This window comes from Pelophylax lessonae (genome assembly GCF_965119305.1).
Source record: "Pelophylax lessonae genome assembly, chromosome: 3".
NCBI lineage: Eukaryota > Metazoa > Chordata > Amphibia > Anura > Ranidae > Pelophylax > Pelophylax lessonae.
The window spans coordinates 486730352-486757909 of record NC_138770.1 but is presented as its reverse complement, the minus strand read 5'-3'; the positions used below and the strand labels follow the sequence as shown (position 1 = coordinate 486757909).

The following is a 27558-nucleotide window of genomic DNA, read 5'->3' as shown; positions in this document are numbered from 1 at the left end:
AAGGTAAAGGATAGTAGATGAGGGACAGCAAAATTAGAGTGAGCCGGTGTTCCGTGAGAATTACCTACCCGTGAGAAAAACCTACCCCTCGTCACTTCCGGTTCACGGCACTGTATGGAATGCAGCGCTTACATTAAAACAGCGGGGCTGCAATACGAATCATCTCCGCTCGTGTGCCTGTCACTTCACTGATCTCGGCAACTAAATATAAAAGCGGCGGCGGGTGTATGTAAACATAAATCACGGAGACGCCAGCCGCTTTTATATTTACTTGCCGAGATCAGGGAAGTGACAGGCACACGAGCGGAGATGATTCGTATTGCAGCCCCGCTGTTTTATTTAACCGCCGCGTGGGTAGGTTTTTTCAACGGTACACTGTGCTATTTCTATACTAGTGCGCATGCGCACTAGTCTGCTCCTCTGTTGTCCCTTTAGGTATCCGGCCCTGTGAGCATGCGCACTGCTGCGCTGCTCAGCTGTTCCTGGCCGGAAGTGACGGGGGGTAGGTAATTCTCACGGGGTAGGTAATTCTCACGGAACACCGGCACAAACAATTACATCTGATAAAAAAAAGAACATTAAAAAAAAAAAAAAACTAAAGTATCCAGGAGCAACTGCATTTACCCTGCCCATACTCAGGCCAACTCAGGAAGAAAAGAAAAAAGATGGAATCCATCTAGAGCGGGCCCATACCCAAAAACAGAAGCACAAATTTTCAGTCACAGAAAAATCAGTGTCCGATGAGAGGGAGACAACCAGAGTTCCTTAGTCCTTCCCGGGAAAGAGAATCCTGAAAACAAGCACCCTAAGGTGCAACTGGTGCAACAATGTAAAGTGGAAAAAGAAAAACCTGCCAGGAAGCTCCGCGATAAGAAGCGTTCACTACAAGAGGCATAGAATTTAGCCCATAGACAGTGGCTAGCTGCAGTGTTGCAAAACCGGGTGCAGACTATGAGCTCCAACTAATGGCACATTATCACAGGCAACCGGTCCAAACATACAAAATATACCACAAACCCCAGCCGGGTGAGGCAACTTATAGAACAGGATCCAGCAGTAATTCCACCTCATGAAGGACCACGGGTATCCAGTCAGGTGAATGCCAATGCTGGTGTCTCGAAGAAATGGGACCTGTCTCTATCCATTATCTGGAGTTTGCAGGGAAAGAGTAGGCTGTAGGTAAAACCCTTTTCTCTAAAGGCGCTTACGAACCTCCGTGAAGGAACGACAGCGTTGCTGAATTTCAGGTGAGTAGTCAGGGAAAATGGAGACCCAGTTGTTTTTAAAGGAGAGATCTTGCTTCTTACGAGAAAGGGCTCTGCAAATTCGGCCTGCCAGGGACCTTCTGCTTTTTCAGGCAGGCCCAAGATGCACAAATGCACCAAAGGCAGTTTTCTGTGTCAATATACTTGTCCTAGAGTGCCTTCACCTGCAATTGTAGTGCGTGAATCTCCCAGTAGTCCTCTCTAATGGTGTCCTCAGCCTGGGACATTCTATCTTCGGCCTTGCCAAGCAAGCCAGGAAAGGAATTTCTGAATATCATGCCTAATCAAGCTGACATCCATGGATAGGCAATCGATTTTGGTCATCAGGGTCTCTTTGCTGGCAGTTATAGCCGCTAGGAGAACAGCTCTGGTGGGGCCATCAGGAGCCCGATCTGGTGGAGAGGTCTGTGTGCTCACCAACATGGTTGTACACTGTGTCCTCGTGGGCAAGTTGGCCATTGCAGGAGACGATCTGGAGGGACACTGAGAGGACCGTGTGCTGCGCTGCCTGTTGTAAGACATCTGCAGCCGCTGGAGATTATATGGAATGTCAGGAGCTGAGTGACAGTGAATAGAACCACTCTAGGATAGTGTAACAGGATCATAGATACGGAGCTCCGGCGATGTGCGACCTGTCTCTATCACATCTCAGCCACACCCATTGGGTGACATCTTTCACCATTTCTGAGCAACAGTGTTAGCAGCACACCACAAAGATCCAGTCAGAAAACAGGCGACCATGAGAGGACAAAGGCCACTGGGAACTTCCTGTACAGATAGGAATTCCTGAATTGTTATTTTAATATTCCACATTGCTTTTTTCCGACCACTACGTGCAAACAGGCCTATAAATGATAAACGTTTAGATGCGTTCAATGTTTTTTTTCTGCGCTTCAGCTTCTCTCCTAAACATGCTCGTGATTTTTTTTTTTCTGCCAGTAAAATACTTATCCTCTGATATGCCTGTATGCCTTGCAGTGGATCTCCAAGGTCCAAAGGAGCCATTACAAATATATATTTCTTACTGTTCCCTGTCAAATCATTGTGATTTGGCAAACAACCAAGCTTGTGATTCGCAAACACATGCCAGACTGCACAGTTAGGCAGCTGATGCATGTATTTCCTGGTTCAACAATTCAGCTTCCACATTCAGTCTCGAACTGCACAGTGAATCTGTATCATAACTTTTGTCCAAGCAGTGAGTAGTTTACGGGAAGTAGTAAGGCTGAAATAAAAGTATTTGAGTAATTTTCCTGGCTAAAGTGTGTGAATTGTAGGAGTGACTGGACAGAATTACAAATCATTTTGTAGAGAACCACGTTACATCTTTATTGTATGTATCCAGTATGTATTTCAGATATGCATTTACCTGTTTATCTGGGGCTCCATCTTTAAAAGAGAAGTATGGGGTTTGGTGTTATTGCCCAGTTATACTTACCTAGGTGGATGCAGCATCGGTCCAATGCTGCATCTGTCCCCTGGCACCTCTGCACTGAGAACCGAGCGATCTAACACAGCCGATCGCTCAGTTCTGACAGCTCCCCGAGCAGAGAGCTGCTGACTGTCAGTCAGCAGCTCTCCGCTCTGCCTCCTCACTCATTGGAGAGCTGAGCTGTGGAGGGGCGGGGAGCGACTGGTACAGGCTCTCAGCGGCTCGCTGAGAGTCTGAGCCGGGTGTCAGTCCAGACTCCTGACGGATCCCGACTCCATGGTCGTGATGACGCAGTGCCTGGACCGACCTCTATGACCTCAGCTGAGAGCAGACTTCAGACCGCACTCTGCTGAAAACAGGACACAGGATTGCAGAACGAACTGCACTCCTGTGATCCATAGGAGATGTACTGCCAAATGAGCTTTGGCTGTACATCCCCTTTAAGACTACACATGACTTAATTAGAATGAATTTAAACAAAGCAAAATAGCAGTCTAAATATGGTGACATGGGTTTATTTACTAAAGCTAGAGAGGGTAAAATCAGTCACACTTCTGCAAAGAAACCAATCAGTTTATACTGTAACCTCAGCTTGTTTAATTCATCTTTGACAATAAAACCTGGAAGCTGATTGGTTTCTCTATAGATGTGTGACTGATTTTTTTTCCCTGTTCAGGTTTAGTAACTAAACCCCACAGAGTTCACATAGAGAAACTTTATGCTAACTGCAGTCTGCCTGTTTTTGGACTTTAAGACCTAATAATGCACATAAATAATGATAGGCTGAAAATATACCCAGCTTAAAATTACAGGCATATTCACGTGTGGTGGGCTTGCCCGAAAGTGAGGCGTTATTGGATACGAATATATAATCTTATTTATTCTCTGACCCACGTGAACTTACAGAAGTCCCCGCGACAGGCGCTGCTGGGGGAGGCGATGTCGGACGCCCCTAGAGGAGCTAAATTGCTTATACGATTTATTTTTACGGCAGCAAGGATAGTGATAGCATTGTCCTGGCGTTCGGCAACCATACCTCTTGAAATGTTCAGAGCAAAAATGACTTGGCTGATGATTAATGAACGATTATCGGCAGTGTTGAATGACAGGGTGTGACAGAACCCACTGTCACTGTGTGTTTTTGAGGGGACTGTGCGCAAGCCTCCTACCGACAGACTATGGGCCAGAAGATACTGGAGTTTGGCACTGCAGCCTATTGACTTTACCATCCACGACTGCCCTGGGAAGCAAAACGGCAACGCCGACAAATTATCCAGGCAAACACACATTGACAAATGATCCGTGAATACTCCCCGGACATCCCCAAGCCGATCCGTTAGGATCAGACTGTGTATGCCGGCTTTGTTCTGGGGGAGCATTGTGGCAAACACAGCCCCTGTATATTGTCCTTCATGTATGCATTATGTTTATTGCATGTGTATACATTTAAGAACCAAGCGTTTGTAATGTAATGTTACAGCCCATTCTCCCCCCTCCTGTTTCTGTGTCTAATTGTGTGGAATCCTGACACAGACAATGGTCTGAGCTGGAGACATCTCTCCGCAGGGGGGTGTGTATTAAGACTGCCTGTTTCAATGTACAAATGTTCAGTTCTCATTGGTTGGTCCTTGTTCCCTTCCCCCCCCCCCCCCTGCAAGTCTAAGGGGAGTTTCCCTAACTGTGTGTAAAACTGTATGTCTTGGAATTTACTAAACAGTTTAAGCTCTGCATGTTTAACCCTCAACACCTGTGTGGATTGTCTCGTGATTGAGGGGTTACGCGATGGATATGACTTCTCCGCAGGCTGTGGGTGCGTTTGGAGGACAGGAGACACAGGTCCGGCGGATGTGCCCAGCTGGGGTACAAAGATCCCTTACATTGGTTGGCAGCGGTGGGATGTCTCTTGCAGTCCAGGACATCCAAACCACCACCAGGATTCAAGATCTGGGCAGCTGCCGAGGAGTGATACGGGGACCAGCCAGCATGAAAGCGGAGTTCGGGAGGAGGCTGCAAGGCATGCGGAAGCACCTTCGGGGACCAGCGACAGAGCACACCAGGCTCGGCTGGGAGGATGTGATCCGCCGGCAACTCTGGCATGAGGCGCTAAGCCACGAGCGGCACCATCAGGGGAAGATCCTTCCCTCCTCCACAGAGATGTACCGGACGCAGTACAGCGCGCGAGAGGTGTTCCTGAGGGAACAACCGCGAGATGAGGGGAAGACGGAGCTCGGAAGATTGGTCCAGGAGGAAATGAGGCTGGACGCCAGCTACAGAGACCTCCGGTGGTTCGCGGCTCAACTGTGGCCAGGTACAGCAGATGGCTGCTCCATCAAAAAATGTACAGAGACCCAGACTTTGGGAGCGATGAGGAGGCGGCTGGAACACATTCTGGATTTCTGAGATGAGGTGCTGGACCTTCCCGACGAGGTGTGTGACCTGGAGGAATTGGAGTTCCTGGTTGAGCAGGAATGGGAGCTTGAGATTGCCTACAAGCGGCTGTTTGACGGTGATCAGCAGCCTGGCATGGCTCCCATTGCCTGGGACTGTCCGAGAGAAATAGCAGACAGTCACGAAGATGAGAAGCAAATGGGGCCAGGGGTGACCCTGCGTTTTCCCGTACTAACTGCAATGGAAGAAGCAGCGATGATACAGAGGGCACTGCGAGTGCTAGAATGCCGGAACGCACCGGAGGTCCCCCAGGCAGCGAGACAAGCTAATAGCATGAAGGTCTCAGAAGGGGGAGTTGAGACAGGTGCTGGAAGGCTGGGAAATGGTGATCAGCAGCAAGTCCAGAGTATCTCATCTGGTGCCCCAGCAGAAGCGCTGGCTACAGGGCAGAGTGCCCCTGGCATCTGCCCAGCATCAGAAAAAGAGTTGGATCCGGAGAGTCTGAGAGAGGATCTGCGTGAGCTGTTTTCCCAACAGCAGATATCCCCACCGGGAGTAGAGGAAGCAATCTCCCTCCCCAACAATTGGACACTACCCCAATGTTCATCCCCCCAGCAGAATCGCTGGCTACAGGGCAGAGTGCCGCTGGCCTCTGCCCACCCTCAGAGGGAGTCCGAGGGATGACCTCAGTGAGCCGCTTCCCCAGCACTTGGACACTACCCCAGTGGTTATCCCCCCAGCAGAAGCGCTGGCTACGGGGCAGAGTGCCGCTGGCCTCTGCCCACCCTCAGTTAGATCCAGGGAGTCCGAGGGATGACCTCCAGTGAGCCGCTTCCCCAGCACTTGGACACTACCCCAGTGTTTATCCCCCCGGCAAAAGCGCTGGCTACAGGAGAGAGCACTGATGGTCTCTGCCCAGCATCAGAACCAGAGATGAAGAATCCGGGAGACAGTCCCTGCAAGATACCTTCTCAGTGGCTGGTAACTACACCAGGAGAAAAGCAAGTACCTTTTTCTCCCCTTATGCATAGCCCTACCAGCCTACATTCCCTACCAGCGGAAGCGCTGGCATCAGGGCAGAGGATTTTTCAGCTCCCCCCAATATCTGCAACCCAGCCCAGGATCAGAGGAGTGCAGACAGTTGTTCCCACTCTGCAGCGGCTGTTTTTATTAATGGGAGACGCTATGTGCAATTTTGCTCCCCAGCGCCAGAGTCGTACTTTTACTTTTCCTGGTTGCCTGGGGTGGAAGTTTGTGACTAAAGCAGGTCCAGACCAGTTGAGGGTCAGGAACCTCGTTAGTCTGTTTTTAAAAGGGGAGAAATGTGACTGAACCCACTGTCACTGTGTGTTTTGGAGGGGACTGTGCGCAAGCCTCCTACCGACAGACTATGGGCCAGAAGATACTGGAGTTTGGCGCTGTAGCCTTTTGACTTTACCATCCACCACTGCCCTGGGAAGCAAAACGGCAACACCGACGAATTATCCAGGCAAACAGACATTGACAAATGATCCGTGAGTACTCCCCGGACATCCCCAAGCCGATCCGTTAGGATCAGACTGTGTATGCCGGCCTGGTTCTGGGGGAGCATTGTGGCAAACACAGCCCCTGTATATTGTCCTTCATATATGCATTATGTTTATTAAATATATAAATATATAAATGTAACCGATCAAAATTACGAGGCTTGTATACCAATGCCTGAAGCCTGGCCAACAAGATGGGAGAGCTGGAGCTGCTGATGTTTGAGGAGGACTTAGATTTTGTGGGGATAACTGAGACTTGGTTTGACAGCTCTCATGACTGGATGGCGACCATTCAGGGGTATTCCCTTTATCGCAGAGAATAGAGAGGGTAAAAAAGGGGGAGGGGTATGTTTGTATATTAAGAACAGTATACAGGTAAATATGAGGGATGATATTAATAATGGAGCTATGGACGAGGCAGAATCCCTATGGGTAGAGCTTCAAAGGAAAGGCACGGTGGGGAAGGTAATATTGGGCGTATGCTATAGGCCCCCCAACCAGAGGGAGGAGGGTGAGGCGGACCTCATGTTACAGATAGGATTGGCAGCAAGGATGGGAAATGTCATTATAATGGGGGACTTTAATTATCCTGATATAGACTGGGCAGAAGGAACCGCGCATTCAGCCAAGGCTCGGCAGTTCCTAAATGTTTTGCAGGACAATTTCATGGGTCAGATGGTGAATGCACCGACAAGAAACAATGCGGTACTTGACCTACTGATTACCAACAATACAGACCTGCTCACGGATATAGAAATACGGGACAACTTAGGGAACAGTGACCATAGGTCAATTGGTTTCAGTATTAATTACAGTAATAGGAAACACAAGGGTAATATAAGGACACTGAATTTCAAAAGAGCCAATTTCCCTAAACTGCGCTCGCTGCTAGAAAATATCAAATGGGATAGAACCCTGGGAACAAAGAACACGGAGGAAAAATGGGAGTGCTTCAAGAGCATACTTAACAAGGGGGTGGGCCAGTGCATTCCACAGGGAAATAAATTTAAAAGAGCAAAACTAAACCCTGGGTGGCTAAACTCCAACATAAAAATGTATATTAGAGTTAAAGAAAAGGCCTTCAAAAAATACAAGACTGAGGGGTCATTGGCAGCATTTAAGCACTACAAAGAGTGTAATAAGAAATGTAAAGACAAAATCAGGGCGGCTAAAATAGAACACGAGAGACATATAGCGGAGGAGAGTAAAAAGAACCCCAAGAAGTTCTTTAACCACTTAAGCCCCGGAGGATTTGGCTGCTAAACGACCAGGGGGTATTTTGCGATTCGGCACTGCGTGAATTTAACGGACAATTGCGCGGTTGTGCGACGCTGTACCTAAACGAATTTGGCGTCCTTTTTTTCCCACAAACAGAGCTTTCTTTTGGCGGTATTTGATCACCTGTGCGATTTTTTGATCACGCGCTATAAACAAAAAAAAGAGCGTCAATTTTGCAAAAATAGCAATATTTTTCCCTTTTTTTATATGAAATTCCCCCCAAAAAAATGTAAAAATCAAAATTTTTTAACATTTTCGGCCAATTTGTTTTATGCTACCTATGTTTGGTAAAAAAAATCGCGAAAAGCGTATTTTGATTGGTTTGCGCAAAAGTTATTGCGTTTACTGACTAAGGGAAAGATTTTTGTCATTTTTGTTGTTTTTTTTTTTAACGCGTAATGGCGGCGATCTGCGATTTTTTTTGCGGTACTGCGACATTGGGGCGGACAGATCGGACCATTGACTGACATTTTTGACACTTTTGGGGTTACCAGTGACATTTCTACAGTAATCAGTGCTATATATATGCACTGTTACTGTAAAAATACACTGGTAGTGAAGGGGTTAACTTTATTTGAGAGGGAGGGGCTGTGTGTGTCCCTAGGGGCGTGATTCTTACTGTGATTGGCTGTGGCTTCAGCTGTATGCAGAGTGATCAACGGATCTACATAGTAGATCCATATGATCAGCTCTCATACAGAGGGGAGAATGACAGGCAGCTTGTTTACACAAGCTGCCTGACTTTCTCCCTCTCCCCCGCCGATCGCAGAGTGGCCGGCGGACATCGGGTCCGCCGGTCACACGCGCGGGGGGGTCCGTGACCACGCGGGAGCGGGAGCGCGCCTCCGGCGGCGCGCGCTCGCTCCCTAGACCCTCACAAGCTAGTGACGTAGCCCTACGTCACTTTGCCTGTGAGGGGCTGACCGCCGACGTAGGTCGGCGTGCGGCGGTCGGCAAGTGGTTAAGTATATAAACAGTAGGAAAGCGAGGCCAGAGCACATTGGCCCCATAAAAGATGATAAAGGAAAAATGGCCACAGAGGACAGAGAAAAGGCGGAAGTGTTAAATAATTTCTTTTCTTCAGTCTTCACAAAGGAATCGAGGGGCTACACGAACCCCGCTTGTAAGGCCGAACTAAATAATACACCTCGAAGTGCCGCCATGGCTAACAGAGGATAGACTTAGAGCTAAACTAGAGAAACTTAACATAAATAAATCCCCGGGACCGGATGGCTTGCACCCAAGGGTTCTTAATGAGCTCAGCCAGGTGATTGCCAGACCATTATTCTTGATCTTTAAGGATAGTTTGCAGACGGGTATGGTGCCAGCTGATTGGAAAAAAGCCAACGTGGTACCAATATTTAAAAAGGGGCCGAGATATATCCCGGGTAACTATAGGCCGGTCAGCCTAACATCAGTAGTCTGCAAAATTTTGGAGGGGATGATAAGGGACCACATACAAGACTTTAGTAATGAAAACGGTATTATAAGTAGTAATCAGCATGGATTCATGAAAAATCATTTGTGCCAAACCAATCTATTAACCTTCTACGATGAAGTGAGCTGCCACTTAGATAAAGGTAAGCCTGTGGATGTGGTGTATCTGGACTTTGCAAAGGCCTTTGACACCATTCCCCACAAACGCTTACTGTACAAACTAAGGAAGGTAGGTATGGACCATAAGGTGAGTACCTGGATAGAGAACTGGCTCCAGGGGAGAGTACAGAGGGTGGTGATTAATGGGGAGTACTCGGATTGGGCGGGTGTGGAAAGTGGGGTCCCCCAGGGTTCTGTCCTGGGACCAATCCTGTTTAATTTATTCATAAATGATCTAGAGGAGGGGATATCTAGTACAATCTCAGTATTTGCAGATGATACTAAATTAGGCATGCCAATATCTTCTATGCAGGATGTGGAAATCTTGCAAGCAGACCTGAACAAAATAACGGGGTGGGCAACTACATGGCAGATGAGATTTAATGTAGAAAAATGTAAAGTAATGCACTTGGGGGCCAGAAACCAGAAAGCAAGCTACTCACTAGGGGGGGAACCTCTGGGTGAGTCTAGGATGGAAAGGGACCTGGGGGTACTGGTAGACAACAGGCTTAGCAGTGGCATGCAATGCCAAGCCGCTGCAAGCAAAGCCAACAGAATACTGGGATGCATAAAAAAGGGGATTTACTCCAGAAATAAAGAGATTATTCTTCCACTCTACAAGACTCTGGTCCGGCCACATCTGGAGTATGCTGTCCAGTTCTGGGCACCGGTCCTCAGGAAGGATGTGCTGGAACTGGAGAAAGTCCAGAGAAGGGCAACAAAAATAATTAGGGGAATGGAGGACATCAGCTATGAGGAAAGACTACAAGCACTAAACCTATTCTCTCTGGAGAAGAGACGATTGAGGGGGGATATGATATCAATGTACAAATACTGTACTGGCGACCCTAGCATAAGGAACAAACTATTCAGAGAAAGGAGATACAATAAGACACGTGGCCACTCACTAAAACTTGAGGAAAGGCGGTTTAACCTTAAAGTGCGTAAGGGGTTCTTCACTGTAAGAGCGGTAAGGATGTGGAATTCTCTTCCACAAGCAGTCGTATCAGCGGGGAGCATTGATAGTTTCAAAAAACTATTGGATGGACACCTTAAAGACCACAACATACAGGGGTATACAATGTACGGTTAAAAGCAAACACACACACACATCATAGGTTGAACTGGATGGACTTATGTCTTTTTTCAACCTCACTAACTATGTAACTATGTGTATACATTTAACCTTCCTAGCGGTATTCCCAAGCGTGACTCGGGGTTAGATTTTAGAGCCAAAAGCGGTAACCCCGAGTCACACTCGGGATAGCGCTAGGAAGATCGCTGGATCCTGGTAGAGGTTTTACTTACCTTTTCTCCGGGATCCAGCGAAGTATGCGGGCGGTATGCGGCGGCGGAGCTTCCTCCCGATCGTCTGCGAGCCCCGGCTTCCGTCTCCGGCGACATGACGTCCGCCGGGGGTTGGAACCGGCGGCAAATTCAAATGTAAAACACACCAAACACACTGATATCATTCAAAATAAAAAAAAATCACATTACATTGCCCCCCAGTGCCCTTTCCTGCAGTTTTACTGTACTTTTTATGTAAATATATATATATATGTGTATATATATATATATATATATATATATACAGTATATATATACAGTATATTTATACACAGACACACATATATATATATATATATATATATATATATATGTATATATATACGTAATTCTTGTGAATGAGCAGCCCAAACCAACTGTATACATTATATATATATATATATATATATATATATATATATATATGTATATATATAATATATGTATACATACATATATATATATATATATATATATATATATATATATATATATATATATATATATATATATATATAATAAATGTATACAGTTGGTTTGGGCTGCTCATTCACAAGAATTACATGCAAAATAATGGTACCGCTTTCAGCACCTAAAATCTAAAAGAATCATACCGCCAGGGAGGTTAAAAGCCAAGTGTTTGTAATGTAATGTTACAGCCCATCCCCCCCCCCCTCCTGTTTCTGTGTCTAATTGTGTGAAATCCTGACACAGACAATGGTCTGAGCTGGAGACATCTCTCCGCAGGGGGGTGTGTATTAAGACTGCCTGTTTCAATGTACAAATGCTCAGTTCTCATTGGTTGGTCCTTGTTCCCTTCCCCCCCCCCCTGCAAGTCTAAGGGGAGTTTCCCTAACTGTGTGTAAAACTGTATGTCTTGGAATTTACTAAACAGTTTAAGCTCTGCATGTTTAACCCTCAACACCTGTGTGGATTGTCTCGTGATTGAGGAGTTACGGGCTAAATATGGCTTCTCCGCAGGCTGTGGGTGCGTTTGGAGGACAGGAGACACAGGTCCGGCGGATGTGCCCAGCTGGGGTACAAAGATCTGTTACACAGGGTAAAGCTGTTTGAGAAGGTTTGGCAGCCTTGGCTGCGATATTTGGAGGGAGACCCCCGGAACGACTTGGGTTGATTTGAGCCTCTTGGGCCATTGAGGCCCCTTTGGGGTAGGCTTGAGGGAGGCTGAGTACTTCCTTAGGGATGGCCACCTCCTTATGCCAGCTGGAATCCAATGCGCTGTGTCCCCTTCCTCACCCCCCTTTCCTCTTTCTTTCTCTCTCTCTCCTTTCCCTTTCTCTTTCTTCTCTTCCCCCTCAAGGTACTAGTTTATAGGTCTCTCCATGGGGACGACGTTTCATGGGGACCAATGGGTCAGGGGCGGTGGGTCCCCCCACTCCCCTATACTTTCCTTCCCCCGTATTGTTTTTTGTCTAGGATGGTGTGGAGTTGGAGCTGACGGGGATGGACGGGGGGGGGGGGGGGGGCTGCAGGTTTTGGGTTGTTTCTCTTGAGCCCGCCCATACTCCCACGTTGCTAAAATATGTTTTCGCAGATTGACAGCCTCTATCGTCATGAACGCTTTATCTCTCTGATACCGTCAGTTTATGTTATTGTCTCCTACACGGGGGCCGTTCCCATGTTTTCCATGTATGGCATTGTGCCTTGCTTTTATACTTGTATTGTTGTACTTTTTTACAAAACGTTCTAATAAAAATTATTAAATTATTGAAATAAAATTACAGGCATATTCTCAAACCCAGGGAGCCTGCCAAAAAAGTGAATAGCTCAATGCCTAAGTAATCTTGTAAACGCCGATGTTTCATTGCATTGCTGTTTTTTCCCCCCTGCATGCGCACAAGTCCTATGAAATATATTGTGCATGTATACGCTGGTAAACACTGATGCACAGAAGCACTGGTGTTTACAAGAAGATGGCCATATACAGTCATTCACCTAGGTATGGGAAAAAACACACAATTTTATGCTGGTCTTATTTTCAGCCTTTTACTGTCCGCTTGCATGAGGCCTAAAAGGCAGCATGCTCCACTTGGTGTTGTTTGTGATCAGGCTCATAAACTTTACATTGCTTTGAATTGCTTTATGGTTAACACCCTCTTATGACTGTTTTCTTTCCTTTCAGGTCTCACAGCTATCCTGGATTGAGAGAAAAGTTGCTGCTGCTCTTTTTGGAAATCCTCCCACCGCAACTGTGAACGAGGCCTTGCACCATTTTCTTAAGGCATATATTTTTATTGCTTGTTTTACATTACTATTGATATAAACAAGTGACACAATTTTATTAGCAGAACACATAACATTTTTAGAGCCAGACGAACCACACCATACCCCCCTGGACCACACCAGCCCGCACACCATACCCTCCAGCGCCCTGCATGTAGATTAGGGGGCCAGACGCATGGATAGGGGGGGCGGCTTTTTACAGCGATTTTACCGCGACTTTGCCGCGATTTTGCAGCGACTTTACCACGACTTTACCCCGACTTCAGCGCGACTTGCGGCTTATATGACAGATGACTTTGTGTTTGGCCGATCAGAATATGATGTGTTGTGACCTAATTACCCTTTTCTGTTTTTTTTTTTACTCATTTCCTCATTGCCCACCAGTGCCACGTATCAGTGTCCACCAGTGCCACTTCCCACCAGTGCCACGTATGTGTCCACCAGTGCCACTGCCCACCAGTGCCACGTATAAGTGTCCACCAGTGCCACTGCCCACCAGTGCCACGTATGTGTCCACCAGTGCCACTGCCCACCAGTGCCACGAATCAGTGTCCACCAGTGCCCCATATCAGTGCCACGAATCAGCGTCCACCAGTGCCACGTATCAGTGCCTCGTATCAGTGCCACATATCAGTGCCACGTATCAGTGTCCACCAGTGCCACATTTCAGTGCCACGAATCAGTGTCCACCAATGCCACGAATCAGTGTCCACCAGTGCCACGTATCAGTGCAACGTATCAGTGTCCACCAGGGCCACATATCACTGCCACAAATCAGTGTCCACCAGTGCCACGTATCAGTGCCACGTATCAGTGCCATGTATCAGTGCCACGAATCAGTGTCCACCAGTGCCACGAATCAGTGTCCACCAGTGCCACGTATCAGTGCCACGAATCAGTGTCCACCAGTGCCACGTATCAGTGCCATGAATCAGTGTCCACCAGTGCCACGTATCAGTGCCATGAATCAGTGTCCACCAGTGCCATGAATCAGTGTCCACTAGTGCCATGTTTCAGTGCCACGTATCAGTGCCACGAATCAGTGTCCACCAGTGCCACGTATCAGTGCCACGAATCAGTGTCCACCAGTGCCAAAACTATTGGATGGACACCTTAAAGACCACAACATACAGGGGTATACAATGTACGGTTAAAAGCAATCACACTCACACATCATAGGTTGAACTGGATGGACTTATGTCTTTTTTCAACCTCACTAACTATGTAACTATGTAACTATGAATCAGTGTCCACCAGTGCCACATATCAGTGCCACGTATCAGTGCCATGAATCAGTGTCCACCAGTGCCACTTATCTGTGTCCACCAGTACCACTCACACAGACCAATCAGAGATAATGGAATATATATACCATTACATATATATATATATATATATATATATATATATATATATATATATATATATATATACACCAAATAGGCATGGCTGCAATGTGGGGAATGCCTGGCTAATCTTTCTTCTTTCTGGAAAGTCTGATAACATGTCGCTTCAATTAAGATAAGGAGGCGACTCCCATTGAAGTATATGGGACAAGTCGGATCACAGGTTGCCTCAAAGTAGTACAGGACCCTTTTCTGAAGTCGGAGCGACTTCAGTAGTGCCAATTAAGATGGCACTGATTGATTAACATTGCTTTTGTTATGTTAAGCGACCTGGGGCAACACAAGTCGCCACACAAGTCGCACTAGTGTGAATGGGCTCTTCTTGTCAGAGGTCATGGTCAATTTTAAATTAAACTTGTTTTTATTCAAAAGGGCCATAAATGTGTGCAATGTTTCAATACATCCTGTCCAGATAACAAAAATACCATCAATGTAGTGAAACCATGTCAGGACCTTGTCAAAAAGGGGAGAAAGATTGCCATCAGTAAGCAGGGACCTCTCCCACTCCCACAAGTACAGATTGGCATAGAATGGGGCACAGCAAGTACCCTTCGCTACGCCCTGTACTGGAAGGTAGTGGAAACCATCAAACGTAAACATGTTATGGGTGAGGCTATAATCCAGACCCAAGATCAAAAATGTGTTTAAGTTCTTGAACTACGAATTGGATTGGGAAAGAATGTGTCTGATTGCCGAGATGCTCTGTTGCTGTGGAATAGAACTGTAGGGAGCCTCTACATCTATTGCCACCAACAGGGCGTCCGGGTGTACTACCAAATCCTCAATAATTTGTAGCAGATGCATGGTATCTCTGATGTAGGATGGCAAGTTGAGGACAAAGGGCCTGAACTTGCTATCAATGAATCTGCTGGGGTTTTTGGTGATACTCCCTCTACCTGAGATAATCAGTCTACCTGGTGAATTTTTTCTGTCTTTATGTCGGTAGACTATAGAATGTAGGGTTTTTTGGATAACTTATACGTAAATACTCTCAAGTTTGTTTATCAATTATGTTATTCAAATAGGCATTATCTACCAATAGATAGAACTATTGGCTGTATTTATCAATGATTGTTTTGAAGATGGGTCAATACCAATCGGTATTATTGAGGATTTTTAAGCACATATTTTTGTATTGTATATTGTCAAGTATAACAATATTGCCTTCTTTGTCGGCCAGTTTGATCGTTAACTATAATTGATTTGTTAGAGTCTCTAGAGCTTGGGTTTCATTTTTAGAAAGATTGCAAGATACTCCAGATGGTTTAATGCCCCATACACACGTGCAGATTATCTGCAGACTTTTGTCTGCAGACTTACCAAAACCATATAATATGAGGTCAAACCTAAACACTTTCAATTTGTATGCAATCCGGCAGGCCCTTGCACTACATAGAAAAGGTAAGTCTGCAGACAAAAGTCTGCAGATAATCTGCACGTGTGTATGGGGCATAAGTCTTATCATTTCTTGTGTAGTGATTGTAAGAAAGACATTGAGATTAGAATTAGGATTGTGTGAAGGAAATTTGTCATATTTCTTTTAAAAAAATGTATTTTCCCTCTGATTAGGTATATGGTTGTCAATGTGATCATTTAAAAGGGATTCTAGAGCAATTCTATCTATCAAAAAGTGAGATAAAGTGCATCTAAAGCTTTGCTGTCCAATGTTTGTGATTGAGATGGTATTATATCCTGGTCTTTCCGTTTAGAGTGTATGCTTTTCAGCAGTAATTTCCTAGCTAACAAGTGTAGATCTTTGACAATCTCAAATGTATCCAAGTCTGCATCTGGGCAAAAACTTAGGCCCTAATGCCCCATACACACGTGCAGATTATCTGCAGACTTTTGTCTGCAGACTTACCTTTTCTATGTAGTGCAAGGGCCTGCCGGATTGCATACAAATTGAAAGTGTTTAGGTTTGACCTCATATTATATGGTTTTGGTAAGTCTGCAGACAAAAGTCTGCAGATAATCTGCACATGTGTATGGGGCATTAGTGTGTAATAGTTTCTGGTCAAGGGGTAAGTTGTGATCAGACAAATAATGCTATTTAGTGGCTCCTCCAGATCTGGGGATTGGAGTTGTGTGTGTGTGTGTGCAGTGGAGGTGCCAAGCATAGTTCTAAAAAAACAGCCATGCCCTTTTTTTCTTTTCTGTGTTTTTCTCTGTTGCCACTTATAGGCTTTATGTTCACGAAATACTATTTTGTCTCTCCAGAATTTACGTTAATTTTGGAGATAGTCTCCCTCACTATCTGATCAAGATATGCTTTTATATTCTCCTCCTAAATGTTAAAACTGGGGGATTGTTGAAATGGTAGCAGTTTTTCATTAATGTTATCAATTTCTTGGTCTAGAGAGGCAATTTGTTTACGGTATTCCTCTATTAAGAGTTTCATCATGGTCTTTGAACTTTGTTGTAGATTAGATTCCCATCTCTTTTTAAAAGATTCCTCTAAATTCTCAAGTAAGGGAAAGATCTGTATTCTAAGGCCAAATGGATTATTCTCCTCTTTAATATATTGTTCAAAACTCTCAATATGCCAAACTTGGGTCATTTTTTTCTCTACTAAGCTGAAAGAGAGAACATTTCTGATTCTTGAGCCTCCCTTCTACCCTTGTTCCCTATATGTGGACATGAGGGTTTCAAAACCTCATCCCTTAAACATCTTGTATATCAGTATATTCTAAAAAGAGTACAGAATGATAAATTAATTCAAATAAAATATTTAGATAAGTAAAGACCATAAGTGAATTTTGAATTTTGAATAGCAGATAACAGAGTGGGGGATGGGTATTTGCTACCCTAATAATACATTGAAACCACTCCCGAACTATTCAAAACTCAGGATTCCAGTGGCCATCGTCCCAATGGATACATAAAAATAATAAAACCCCCTGGGGGTGGGACTATGAAGACAAGCATACATCCAAAAAAAGTATAAAATATGTATTTCTCTTACGTCCTCCGACAGTCGCCGCCTCCTCTAAGTCCTCACTGTTGGGTATTGTCTTCCTATCTGTAGGAATAGCTAGGCATATAGACTTAGTCCAAAGACAAAAGGCATTAGCATATACACACCCATGGGGGCTGTCCCATCCGGTCAATACCCCTCCTGCATCACCACTCCCAACTCAGTTTTAATTTGCCTAGCGTCAGGAATAGTCAGGCTTCCCTTGTGCTGGGGCTTCAGTCTCAGCCTTCCTAATCTTTTATTTGATTTTCTTTGAAAATTTCAGTTTTCCTCTTACTTTACTAGCTGTTTATTTTGTCAGCTTCTAGTGTTAGTCTTCTCTTCGGATGAAGATGGATCATGCGGTGCTGGGATTCGGACTGGCCGCCCTGATTCTCCAGAGCACAAGGGTCAGATGGACCCCCAGCCCGCCATCGAGCGTTCAGCTATGGTTCGCCCTGGCATTACGAACGACCCATCCCTGTTCGCTGCAGGGATGCAGCCGTGAGGTGGCTAGCTCACAGGACTCGTCTGCGGTGCTGCAGCGTCATGTCCCTGGCTCACGGAACTCCCTGTCAGATGAGGACAGAGGTTTTCCGTGCATAGAGGCTCCCCACGCCATCTGGTACAGGTAAGTACTTTTCTGTGTGGGGCTTCTGTTTGGGGTGAAAGTCTGTGTTGCTGTATGTTCCCCGTGTCTGTGCCTGTGTGACTCCCTGTGCGATCCCTGCGGGGTTCGTTTGTGCAGACCTGTATGTTGCCTTGGGGGTCCCTGTCCCTGTGTCACCTTAGGTGCATGTTGGGGGTGCAGACCTTTGTGCTTGTGCGGCGACCGCAGCGGTGCATTTTCGCGCGGTCCGCCATCTTTACTGTGGGCACACATGTATAGCTCCTCTGGGGCGATCATGCTTGTCATTTTGGCGCCATCCGCCGCCATTTTGTGGGCGGTGGAACGATCGGTTCGGCCGCATGTCGGCGGGCATTTTGGCGTAGCCTCCAATGCATCCCTATGGGGCAGGCATTTTCCCTGGGGTCTGGCTTATAGTCCGGCCCTCTCCAGCAGCACTTCCTTTTCCATCAGCAGCAAGGACACTGGTAGCAACGCTCTGCGGGCTCTGCAGGTTATCTCTCTCAATCTCCCTCTGTATATTGCTTCTGGCTCAGTTTCTTTTCTCCTTTGGGGGTCTTTCATAGCTGTGACAGTAGCGGTGAACTGCGCACTCCGCAGCGCTATTTAAAGGGACAGTACACTGTTTTTTGCACTGTAGTTTGTTTTTTGATAACTTGAGCCATGGATTCTCAGGAAAGCAAGTTTCCTCCAGCTTTAGTGGGGGGCCCCAGTTCTCCTGTGGCCCCGCTGCGACCTGATCTGGCTGCTGTAGTTGCGACTTTGGTGGCAAATATGGAAATGCTGATGTCTGAACGGGCTGCGAGAAAGAGGCCCAGGTTGTCTCTCTCTTCTGATTCAGATGGGGATATGGCTGCTGCTGCTGCGAGCGTGCCCTTTTCAGGGTCCCGCTCATCCTTAGACCCCCCCGGGGTCTGAGGGGGAGGCTGAAATGGAGGGTGTTGATACATCCTCCCCAGGATCACCTGAAGAATGGGCGACCATGGATGAGTTAATTGTTTCTGTTAAGGAAACCTTGCATTTAGAGGATGAGCCCTGTCCTCCGGGCGTTGTGTCCTCGTTTGGGACGCACAGGACCCGCAAGTCTGCGCAGGTTTTTCCCTGCCCAGCTGAATTTCATTACACTGTTAATGAAATGTGGCGCACGTTAAAACGTCCATTCCTGGTACCTAGTCGGTTCAAATTGCTTTATCCTTTTGCGCCGGCTACGGAATCGCGATGGTGTGTGCCTCCACAGGTAGATCACACTGTGGCCGTGCAGAACAAGGCTACCTTGGTTCCTACTGAGGATACCCCGGTTTTCCGGGATCCCACGGACCGGCGGTTGGAGTCTCTAGCCCGCCATTCCTATACGGTGGCGGGTTCGTTGCTCAAACCCGTTTTCGCGTCCGTTCTGGTGGCTCAGGCGGTGGCTGATTGGACTAAGATGCTTAGAAGCAATCTCGTGTCTGATGACGTGCCGCCTGCCCGACTGGAAATGGTGGATCAGATCCACCAAGGAGTCTTGTATTTGTGTGATGCAGCCTTAAATGAGGCCCCCTTGGTGGCTCGCCTCTCGAGTGTCGCGGTACTTAACCGGCGACTGATATGGCTGAAGAGCTGGTCGGCCGACCAGTCCTCACGGAAAACAGTTGCTGATTTTCCCTATGCTGGCTCTCGCCTTTTTGGCGAGGCGTTGGATACCCTGGTAAAAGGCGTCACGGGGGGCAAGAGCACTATGCTGCCCCAGAACCCGAAGAACAAGTCTTTCCGAGGCAAGCAGGGTTCTGCGCCTAGGTCCAATCAGGGGTCCTTTTGTGCCTTTCGGAACCAATCCAAGGGCAAGCCCTTCAAGGCCCAGGGCAACCAGAAGAAACCCTGGGTGGGTAAGCAGAAGGCCAGCAATGGCGGCTCGGCGGGACAATCCGCCTCTGCCTGAAGGGTCGCCCTCACCCATTTCAGGGGTGGGGGGACGTTTGCACGGTTTCCTCCAGCCTTGGCTGATCCGGATTTCGGACAGGTGGGTCCAGGAAATCGTTCGATCAGGTTACAAGATCGAATTCCTTTCCAGGCTGGCGGACAGATTCTTTCCCTCCAATCTCCATCTGCTTCCGGGGCGTCCGCAGGACTTGCATCAAGCGGTGCAGGACCTGCTTGCTCAGGGGGTGATTGTCCCGGTGCCGCATCGGGACAGGTTTCGGGGGTTTTATTCAAATCTGTTCACTGTGCCCAGGAAGGAGGGCAAAGTGCGTCCTATTCTGGACCTGAAAGCGCTGAACCGCTTTGTGCGTGTTCAGAAGTTTCGAATGGAGTCTCTCCGTTCGGTAGTGGCCTCCTTGAGTCCAGGAGAATTCCTGGCTTCGATAGATCTGAAGGATGCGTACCTGCACATCCCCATTTTCGAGGGTCATCAGCGGTACCTTCGGTTTGCTATCGCAGAGGACCACTACCAGTTTGTGGCGTTACCGTTCGGTCACGCTTCGGCACCCAGGGTGTTAACCAAGGTGTTGGCACCGGTCCTGGGCCTGCTGCGGGCCCAGGGCATTGCGGTCCTGGGGTACCTAGACGATCTGCTTCTGAGATCGCGTGCCAGTCAGGACCTTGTGCACGATCTGTCCATCATGGTACAGACGCTCCAGGAGTTCGGATGGACCATCAACATTCAAAAATCAGCCTTGTCTCCGTCGCTTCGCCTTCCCTATCTGGGAATCGTTCTGGACTCTGCTCAGGCAAAGGTATTCTTGCCGGAGGACAAGCTCCGGACTTTGCGGGACGAACTCAGGTCCCTCAGGGACAATCCGTCCTCGTCACTCAGGACCTGCATGCGGGGCCTGGGGTTGATGGTGTCAGCCTTCGAGGCGATTCCCTTGGCCCAGTTCCACACGCGGGCTCTCCAGATGGAGATCCTGGCCAGGTGGGACAGACTTCCTCAGTCCTTGGATCTGGATGTCTCCTTGAGTCGCCAGACCAGATTGGCTCTTCTGTGGTGGATCCAGTCCCCGTCGGTGGCGGAAGGCGCCTCAACGGGTCCTTCTGCCCGTTGGTGTGGACGGTGGTTACCACGGACGCCAGCCTGTCGGGCTGGGGTGGAGTCCTGGGCAACATGTCTGCCCAGGGCAAGTGGTCGGAGGAGGAATCCTCCCTCCCGATAAATGTGCTGGCACTACGAGCGATAAAACTCTGTCTCTTCCAGTGGTCGGACCATCTCCAGGGCCTGCCTGTTCACGTACAGACGGACACTGCTACCGCGGTGGCTTACATCATCCACCAGGGGGGCACCAGGAGTGCTCGAGCGGCCCAGGAGGTGACCGATATTCTGTCTTGGGCCGAGACTCATGTCCCGGCGATCTCGGCAGTTCACATTCCGGGTGTGGAAAATTGGCAGGCCGACTATCTGAGCCGCCAGACCCTGGACCAGGGGGAATGGTCCCTACACCCGGAGGTCTTTCAGATGCTGTGTGCGAGGTGGGGATCCCCAGACGTGGATCTGTTCGCATCCCGGCTAAATCGAAAGGTGGGAAGGTTCGTGGCAAGAACGCACGATCCGTTGACGGATGCCTCGGATGCGTTGGTGGCCCCTTGGCATCAGTATCGTCTGATGTACGCCTTTCCTCCGATTCAGTTACTATCCAGGTTCCTCCGCAGATTGGTCTCGGAACCACACATGGTGATTCTGGTGGCGCCGGACTGGCCTCGCCGGTCCTGGTACGCCGACGTTGTTCACCTGGCAGTGGCGCCTCCGTGGCGTCTGCCTCTGCGGGAAGATCTCCTGTCTCAAGTTCCGATCTTCCATCCTGCTTCACAGTCGCTGGCTTTAACGGCCTGGCTGTTGAGACCCAGGTCTTGAAGGACAAGGGTCTATCCCCTGAGGTTATCCCTACCCTGATCAAGGCTAGGAAATCCTCCTCTGGTAAGATCTATTACCGTACCTGGAAAGCCTATTTCACCTGTTGTGAGTCCAGGGGGTTCTCCCCTCGTTCTTACTCGGTGTCAAGAATTTTGGCTTTCCTCCAGTCTGGAGTGGATCAGCGCCTGGCGCTGGCCACGATAAAGGGCCAGGTGTCTGCACTGGCTGTTCTTTTCCAACGCCCTGTGGCGTCTCATTCCTTGGTGCGCACCTTCATTCAAGGTGTGCAACATCTGGCTCCTCCCAGGAAGGAGCCTTTACCTCCATGGGATTTGAACTTGGTTCTGTCTGCGTTGCAGCGTGCTCCCTTTGAAAACATCAGGGAGATATTGTTGCCTCTGCTGTCGAAAAAGGTTGCTTTTCTAGTGGCGATCACTTCGGCTCGCAGGGTGTCGGAGCTGGCGGCGTTGTCTTGCCGCTCCCCTTACTTGATCATTCACAAGGATAAGGTGGTTTTGAGACCACCCCCATCCTTCCTTCCCAAGGTGATCTCTGAATTTCACCTTAATGAGGACATTGTCCTGCCTTCGCTTTGTACGAAGCCAAAACATCCAAAGGAGATTGCGTTGCATTCCTTGGACATTGTCAGGGCGATCAGGGTTTACCTGTCGTCTACGGAATCCTTTCGAAAGACGGATTCCCTCTTTGTCCTTCCTGAGGGATCTCAGAAGGGCATGGCTGCATCCGCAGCAACTATTGCCAAATGGATCAGACAGACCATTGAGCAGGCTTACGCCTTGAAGGAACGGGTTCCGCCCTTCCCTGTTAAGGCGCACTCTACCAGGTCTTTGAGTGCATCCTGGGGCTATTGGCATCGGGCCTCGGTGGCCCAGGTGTGCAAGGCGGCGACTTGGTCATCGGTGCACACTTTTTCCAAGTTCTACAAAGTAGACGTTCTGGCATCAGATGATGCTTCTTTTGGTTGCAAAGTTCTCAGTGCGGCAGTGCCATGATGGACCCTTGAATTTTTCTCTGGGTCCCTGGCTGTTGGCATTTGCTTTCCTCGGCTGTTGCTCCTGTTGAGCATTGTTGTTTTCTGTTGCCCAGTTGGTTCTCTTACAGTGCATGTAAGATTCCTTTCTCTGATGTGGGTACTGCGTTGCCTTTTCTACGGTTGCGTCTCCCACCCCTCATGTCTATACTGCTTTGGGACATCCCAACAGTGAGGACTTAGAGGAGGCGGCGACTGTCGGAGGACGTAAGAGAAAACTGAATTTTTGTAAAATCTTACCTGTAAAATTCCTTTCTCTGAGTCCTCCGACAGTCGCCGCTCCTCTTTTGGGGTTCTTGTTACCTACTGCTATGCTACCAAACTGAGTTGGGAGTGGTGATGCAGGGGGGGTATTGACCAGATGGGACATCCCCCATGGGTGTGTATATGCTAATGCCTTTTGTCTTTGGACTAAGTCTATATGCCTAGCTATTCCTACGGATAGGAAGACAATACCCAACAGTGAGGACTTAGAGGAGGCGGCGACTGTCGGAGGACTCAGAGAAAGGAATTTTACAGGTAAGATTTTACAAAAATTCCGTTATTTTATTTAATCATGATGAATTAAGAGACGTGCTTTTCACAACAAGCAAATAAATGACAAATATAACAACATATAAAAAATGATCACGGCTGATACAGAATACTTTGCAGAGGATGGAACTTCGTTGCATCAGAACCACTTGAAGCCTGGCACGTTTCAGGTGCAAACTCACATTTCATTAGGGGTATTGTTTGTGGAGCTATGTAGTTTCATACACTAACATGATGGAAAAACAGATTTCCTCTTGCGTCCTCTGACAGTCGCAGCCTGTTCATATTTTCTTCACTATTGGATAATGGCACCCTCTGCAGGAGCAGTCTAGGTAGTGAAAACTTGACAAAAAAGAGTTAAACAAAGACACACCTTTAGGGGGCTGTCCCTCTAGACATTACCCTCAGCCATTCAGTGCTGCTCTTCAGTTTTCTTGCGTCCCTCTCAACATTACCCTCAGCCATTCAGTGCAGCTCTTCAGTTTTCTTGCTGCCTAGCATTAGGAGTAGGACTAGGTTTCCTGCTGGGACTCGTGTCTCAGTTTTTATTTTTCTTTGAAAATGTTTTTATTTTATTTTTCTCACTCACTATCGCTAGTTAGTCAGGGGGATCCTCCTGGAGAACTACAAGCGTCAGCCGGGGCTGGGCTTCACACCATGGATAATCTAGATCCTTATGGTGTCCCAGCCGGGCCTACGAGCGTGCTCAGGTTATTGGTCCGCCCAGGCCTCGTCACAACGGTGCCCTGACGGATGGGCATGAGCCTGCGGAGAGATTTCTCTTCGCCGGGACGTCTCAACTCTGGAACGCCCTGTGTTGCAGCTTCCCCTCTTGGCTGACGGCACCCCCACTCAGGGTGGGAGGTGGTCCGTATCGGAGCAGAGCATGCGGTCAATGGTATGGTGAGTGGTACTACCCCCCGTGTCCCTGGGACAGTTATCTGAGGGGGAATTATGTGGGCCCACTCCTTTGGGCATGTCAGAACATGCGGTCTCTGTAGTGTCCCCCCCTGGCCGGTTTGGACGGTCCCTACCTCCCTGCCCCCTATGGGGGGCGCTCTGTAATAATAATAGCTGCATGGGGGTGTGTGGGGTCTTCTTACCTTGTCCTGGGGGTTCTCCTTGTGGATTCCCGCAGTGGCCAGGTCCTGGTTTCCTGAAAAATTGGCGCAGTTTCGGCCGCCATTATGGGTGAGGACAGCCTGGCTGACTAACTGTAAGGGCAGCAGCCATTTTTTGCTGTATTGGCGCCGATTCTGGCGCCATCTTGGATGTGGGCAGCCACCTAGTAAGGGCAGCGGCCATTTTCCCTGTGATTTTTTTCCCCATTGGCTTCTATTGGCATCCATTTTTGTGTGAATCAGGGCGCTGTTCGGCCTCTAGTGGATGAGGTCACTTCCTCCATCCATCTTTGTTTGCTGCAGGGGTAAGCGTTTTTCTGTTTCAAATGTCTTTGTCATTTTGGGTGTTTTTCATGCATTCTTTTTTTACAAAAATCCACTGCACCCTCAGTTATATTAACTATGTAAAGGGGAACTCTGGCGGCAGTTTCAGGATCGCAATGCGGACCGTGATCTCGCCGATTTAAAGGGCCAGTGTCCCGTTTTTTTGAAGTACAGTAAACCCCCCTCCATTGCGGGGGTTACGTTCCGGACCCACCCGTGAAAAGTGAAAATCTGCGAAATAGAAATACCCTATTTAAATACACAGTAGGCATGTTTTTATAACTTTCACTGTACTTTTAAAAGCATTTTAAGGTTTTAAAACAATAGAAACTCATTTAAACACATAAAAGATACTGAGAGACAGAACAAGAGCTATGGAAAACATGAAAATATTTAATTATCAATGATTTAATTAGTAAAATATTATTACAGAAAAAAACGCAATATACCAGGAACGCGAAAACGGAACCACGATATAACAGGGGTTTACTGTACTGCCAAAAATGGAGTCCTGGTTTAACTATTCCCCAACTGGTCTGTTTTGCGCTTCTGGTGCATGCTCAGTTTCTGTTTCTGCAGCAAAATTGCTGTTCTGAACCGGCCGCTGCCCTCTCAGTCTGTCTGATTCAGAGCCTACTATGGTTGCCACGGACAACACCCCCTCTGCATGGTTCCAGTCCGCACACTCAGGGGAGGTGGAGGAGTCCTCCGCCACAGCGCGGGAACTCGCTTTAGTTGTACATGTCAGGGACACTTTGAATATTAGCCCACCCGGTCAGGTAAGCAGGTTTTCTTCGCAAAACCCAGAAGTCGGGTCAGGTTTTCCACTGACCCGAGGAGTTTTCATGATATCGTGAATGAACAGTGGCCACGCGTTAAGCACATGCTGGCGGTGCCCCAGCGTTTTTTTCAATGCCGCTACCCTTTTGCGGACCTAGTGTCCAATCGCTGGACGGTATCACCTGGGGTGGACCACATTGTTTCCAGGTTGAATTATTTCAATAGGCACATGGAGTCACTTTCCCGCCACATGTATGGGTGGCGGGCTCACTCCTCAAGCCTGTTTTTTATTTTTTTTTCACTTCCGTGCTGGTTTCACAGACGGTTACGGAATGGATCAAGGTGCTTAAGCACAACTTGGTGGCGGAGTCGGTTCCCCGACTCCCAATGACCTCATGGACCAGGATGGCCCAGGCCATGCTTGTGAGATGCGGCCCTGGACGAGGCTCCCCCGGTTGCAAGGTTGTCTGCGGTGGGGATTGCACTCAGCCGTATGATGTGACTAATGGGCTGGTCGGCTGACTGTGCTGCAAAAAAGACCGTGTCTGAGATCCCCTAGGGGGAACGTCTTTTTGGGGACTCCTTGGATAAGTGTCAAGGGTCATATGGGGGTTAGAGTAAACTCTTGCCCCAAGCCGCAGAGGGTAAAACACCCTGCGCACAGCCGGGTCCCTCCTCAAGGGCTCATCGGGGGCCTTTTTTAGTGCCTCAGGGGTGCAGGACAAAGGTAAAATCCTTCAGGGCCTGCAGCGGTAACAAGAAGCCTGGGTCTGGTAAGCCCAAGGCTGGTCAGTCCAGGGCTGTGGCCTAGTCTTCCTCCGCCTGATGGGACACCCTCACCCGTTTCAGGGGTGGGGGGACGTCTACGTTGCTTTCAGGAACCCTGGTAGTCCCGAATTCGGGACAAGTGGATTCCCGAACTGATTCGTTCAGGGTACAAAATCGAATTTTCGATCTCGCCCCGCAGACAGGTTCTTTCCATCAAATCTCCATCTGTCTGCTGATTGTTTTCGAGATCTCAAGGAGGCTGTGCAAGTTCTTCTTGCTCTAGGAGTTGTTTGTACTGGTTCCTCAGAACGGGTTTCGCGGGTTCTATTTAACTCTGTTCACAGTGTCCAGAAAAGAGGACAAAAGTGCGTCCGATTCTGGACTTCAAGTCACTGAACCGCCTTGTGTGGGTGCTGAACACCCAGATGGAATCCATTTGCTCGGGGTAGCGTCTTTGAGTCAGGGGGATTTTCTGGCCTCCATCGACATAAAGGATGCGTATCTGCACATCCCTATCAGCGAGGGTCACCAGTGGTACCTCCGCTTCGCAGTGGCAGAGGACCACTTTCAGTTTGTGGCGTTACCCTTTGGTCTAGCTCCAGGTCCCAGGGTCTTTACCAAGGTTTTGGCCCCGGGGCTGGCTCTGCTGCGCAAGAGGGGAATTGCGGTCCTCAGTTATTTGGCCAACCTCCTGTTGAGGGCGAGCCCGTGTGCCACTCTGTCGAGCGATCTGACAGTCAAGGTTCAAAAGCTTCAGGAGTTAGGGTGGACCATCACTTTCCAGAAGTAGGCGCTGACCCCGTCAGTCCGCATGTGTTACCTGGGCATGGTCTTGGACTCCGCTCAGGCGTAAGTGTTCTCCTGGAGGAAAAAGCCTTCGGACTTTGCAGGGTGAGATCAGGTCCCTCGGGGACAACGATCTCTCCTCCTTATGGGCCTGCTTGAGGTGCCTGGGGCTGATGATTTTGGCCTTCGAGGCGATCCCATTTGCTCAGTTTCACACATGAGCTCTACAAGCAGAGATTCTTGCCGTGTGGAATAATAATCTTCAGTCACTGGACAGGAGGACTTGTTTAAGCCGTTTCACAAGGTCGGAGCTTTCGTGGTGGCTT

The 27558-nt window shown here is 48.2% G+C and overlaps 1 protein-coding gene across 1 annotated transcript in view; it reads left to right on the top strand.

Annotated features, from left to right (window-relative positions):
• The window catches only part of RMDN2 (regulator of microtubule dynamics 2), a 1203289-nt gene that overhangs the window by 825875 nt on the left and 349856 nt on the right, over positions 1 to 27558 (top strand). The window contains exon 7 of the mRNA XM_082251346.1: positions 12955 to 13053. Coding sequence (XP_082107472.1) covers positions 12955 to 13053 — 99 coding nt within the window. The remainder of the gene's footprint in view (positions 1 to 12954; positions 13054 to 27558) is intronic.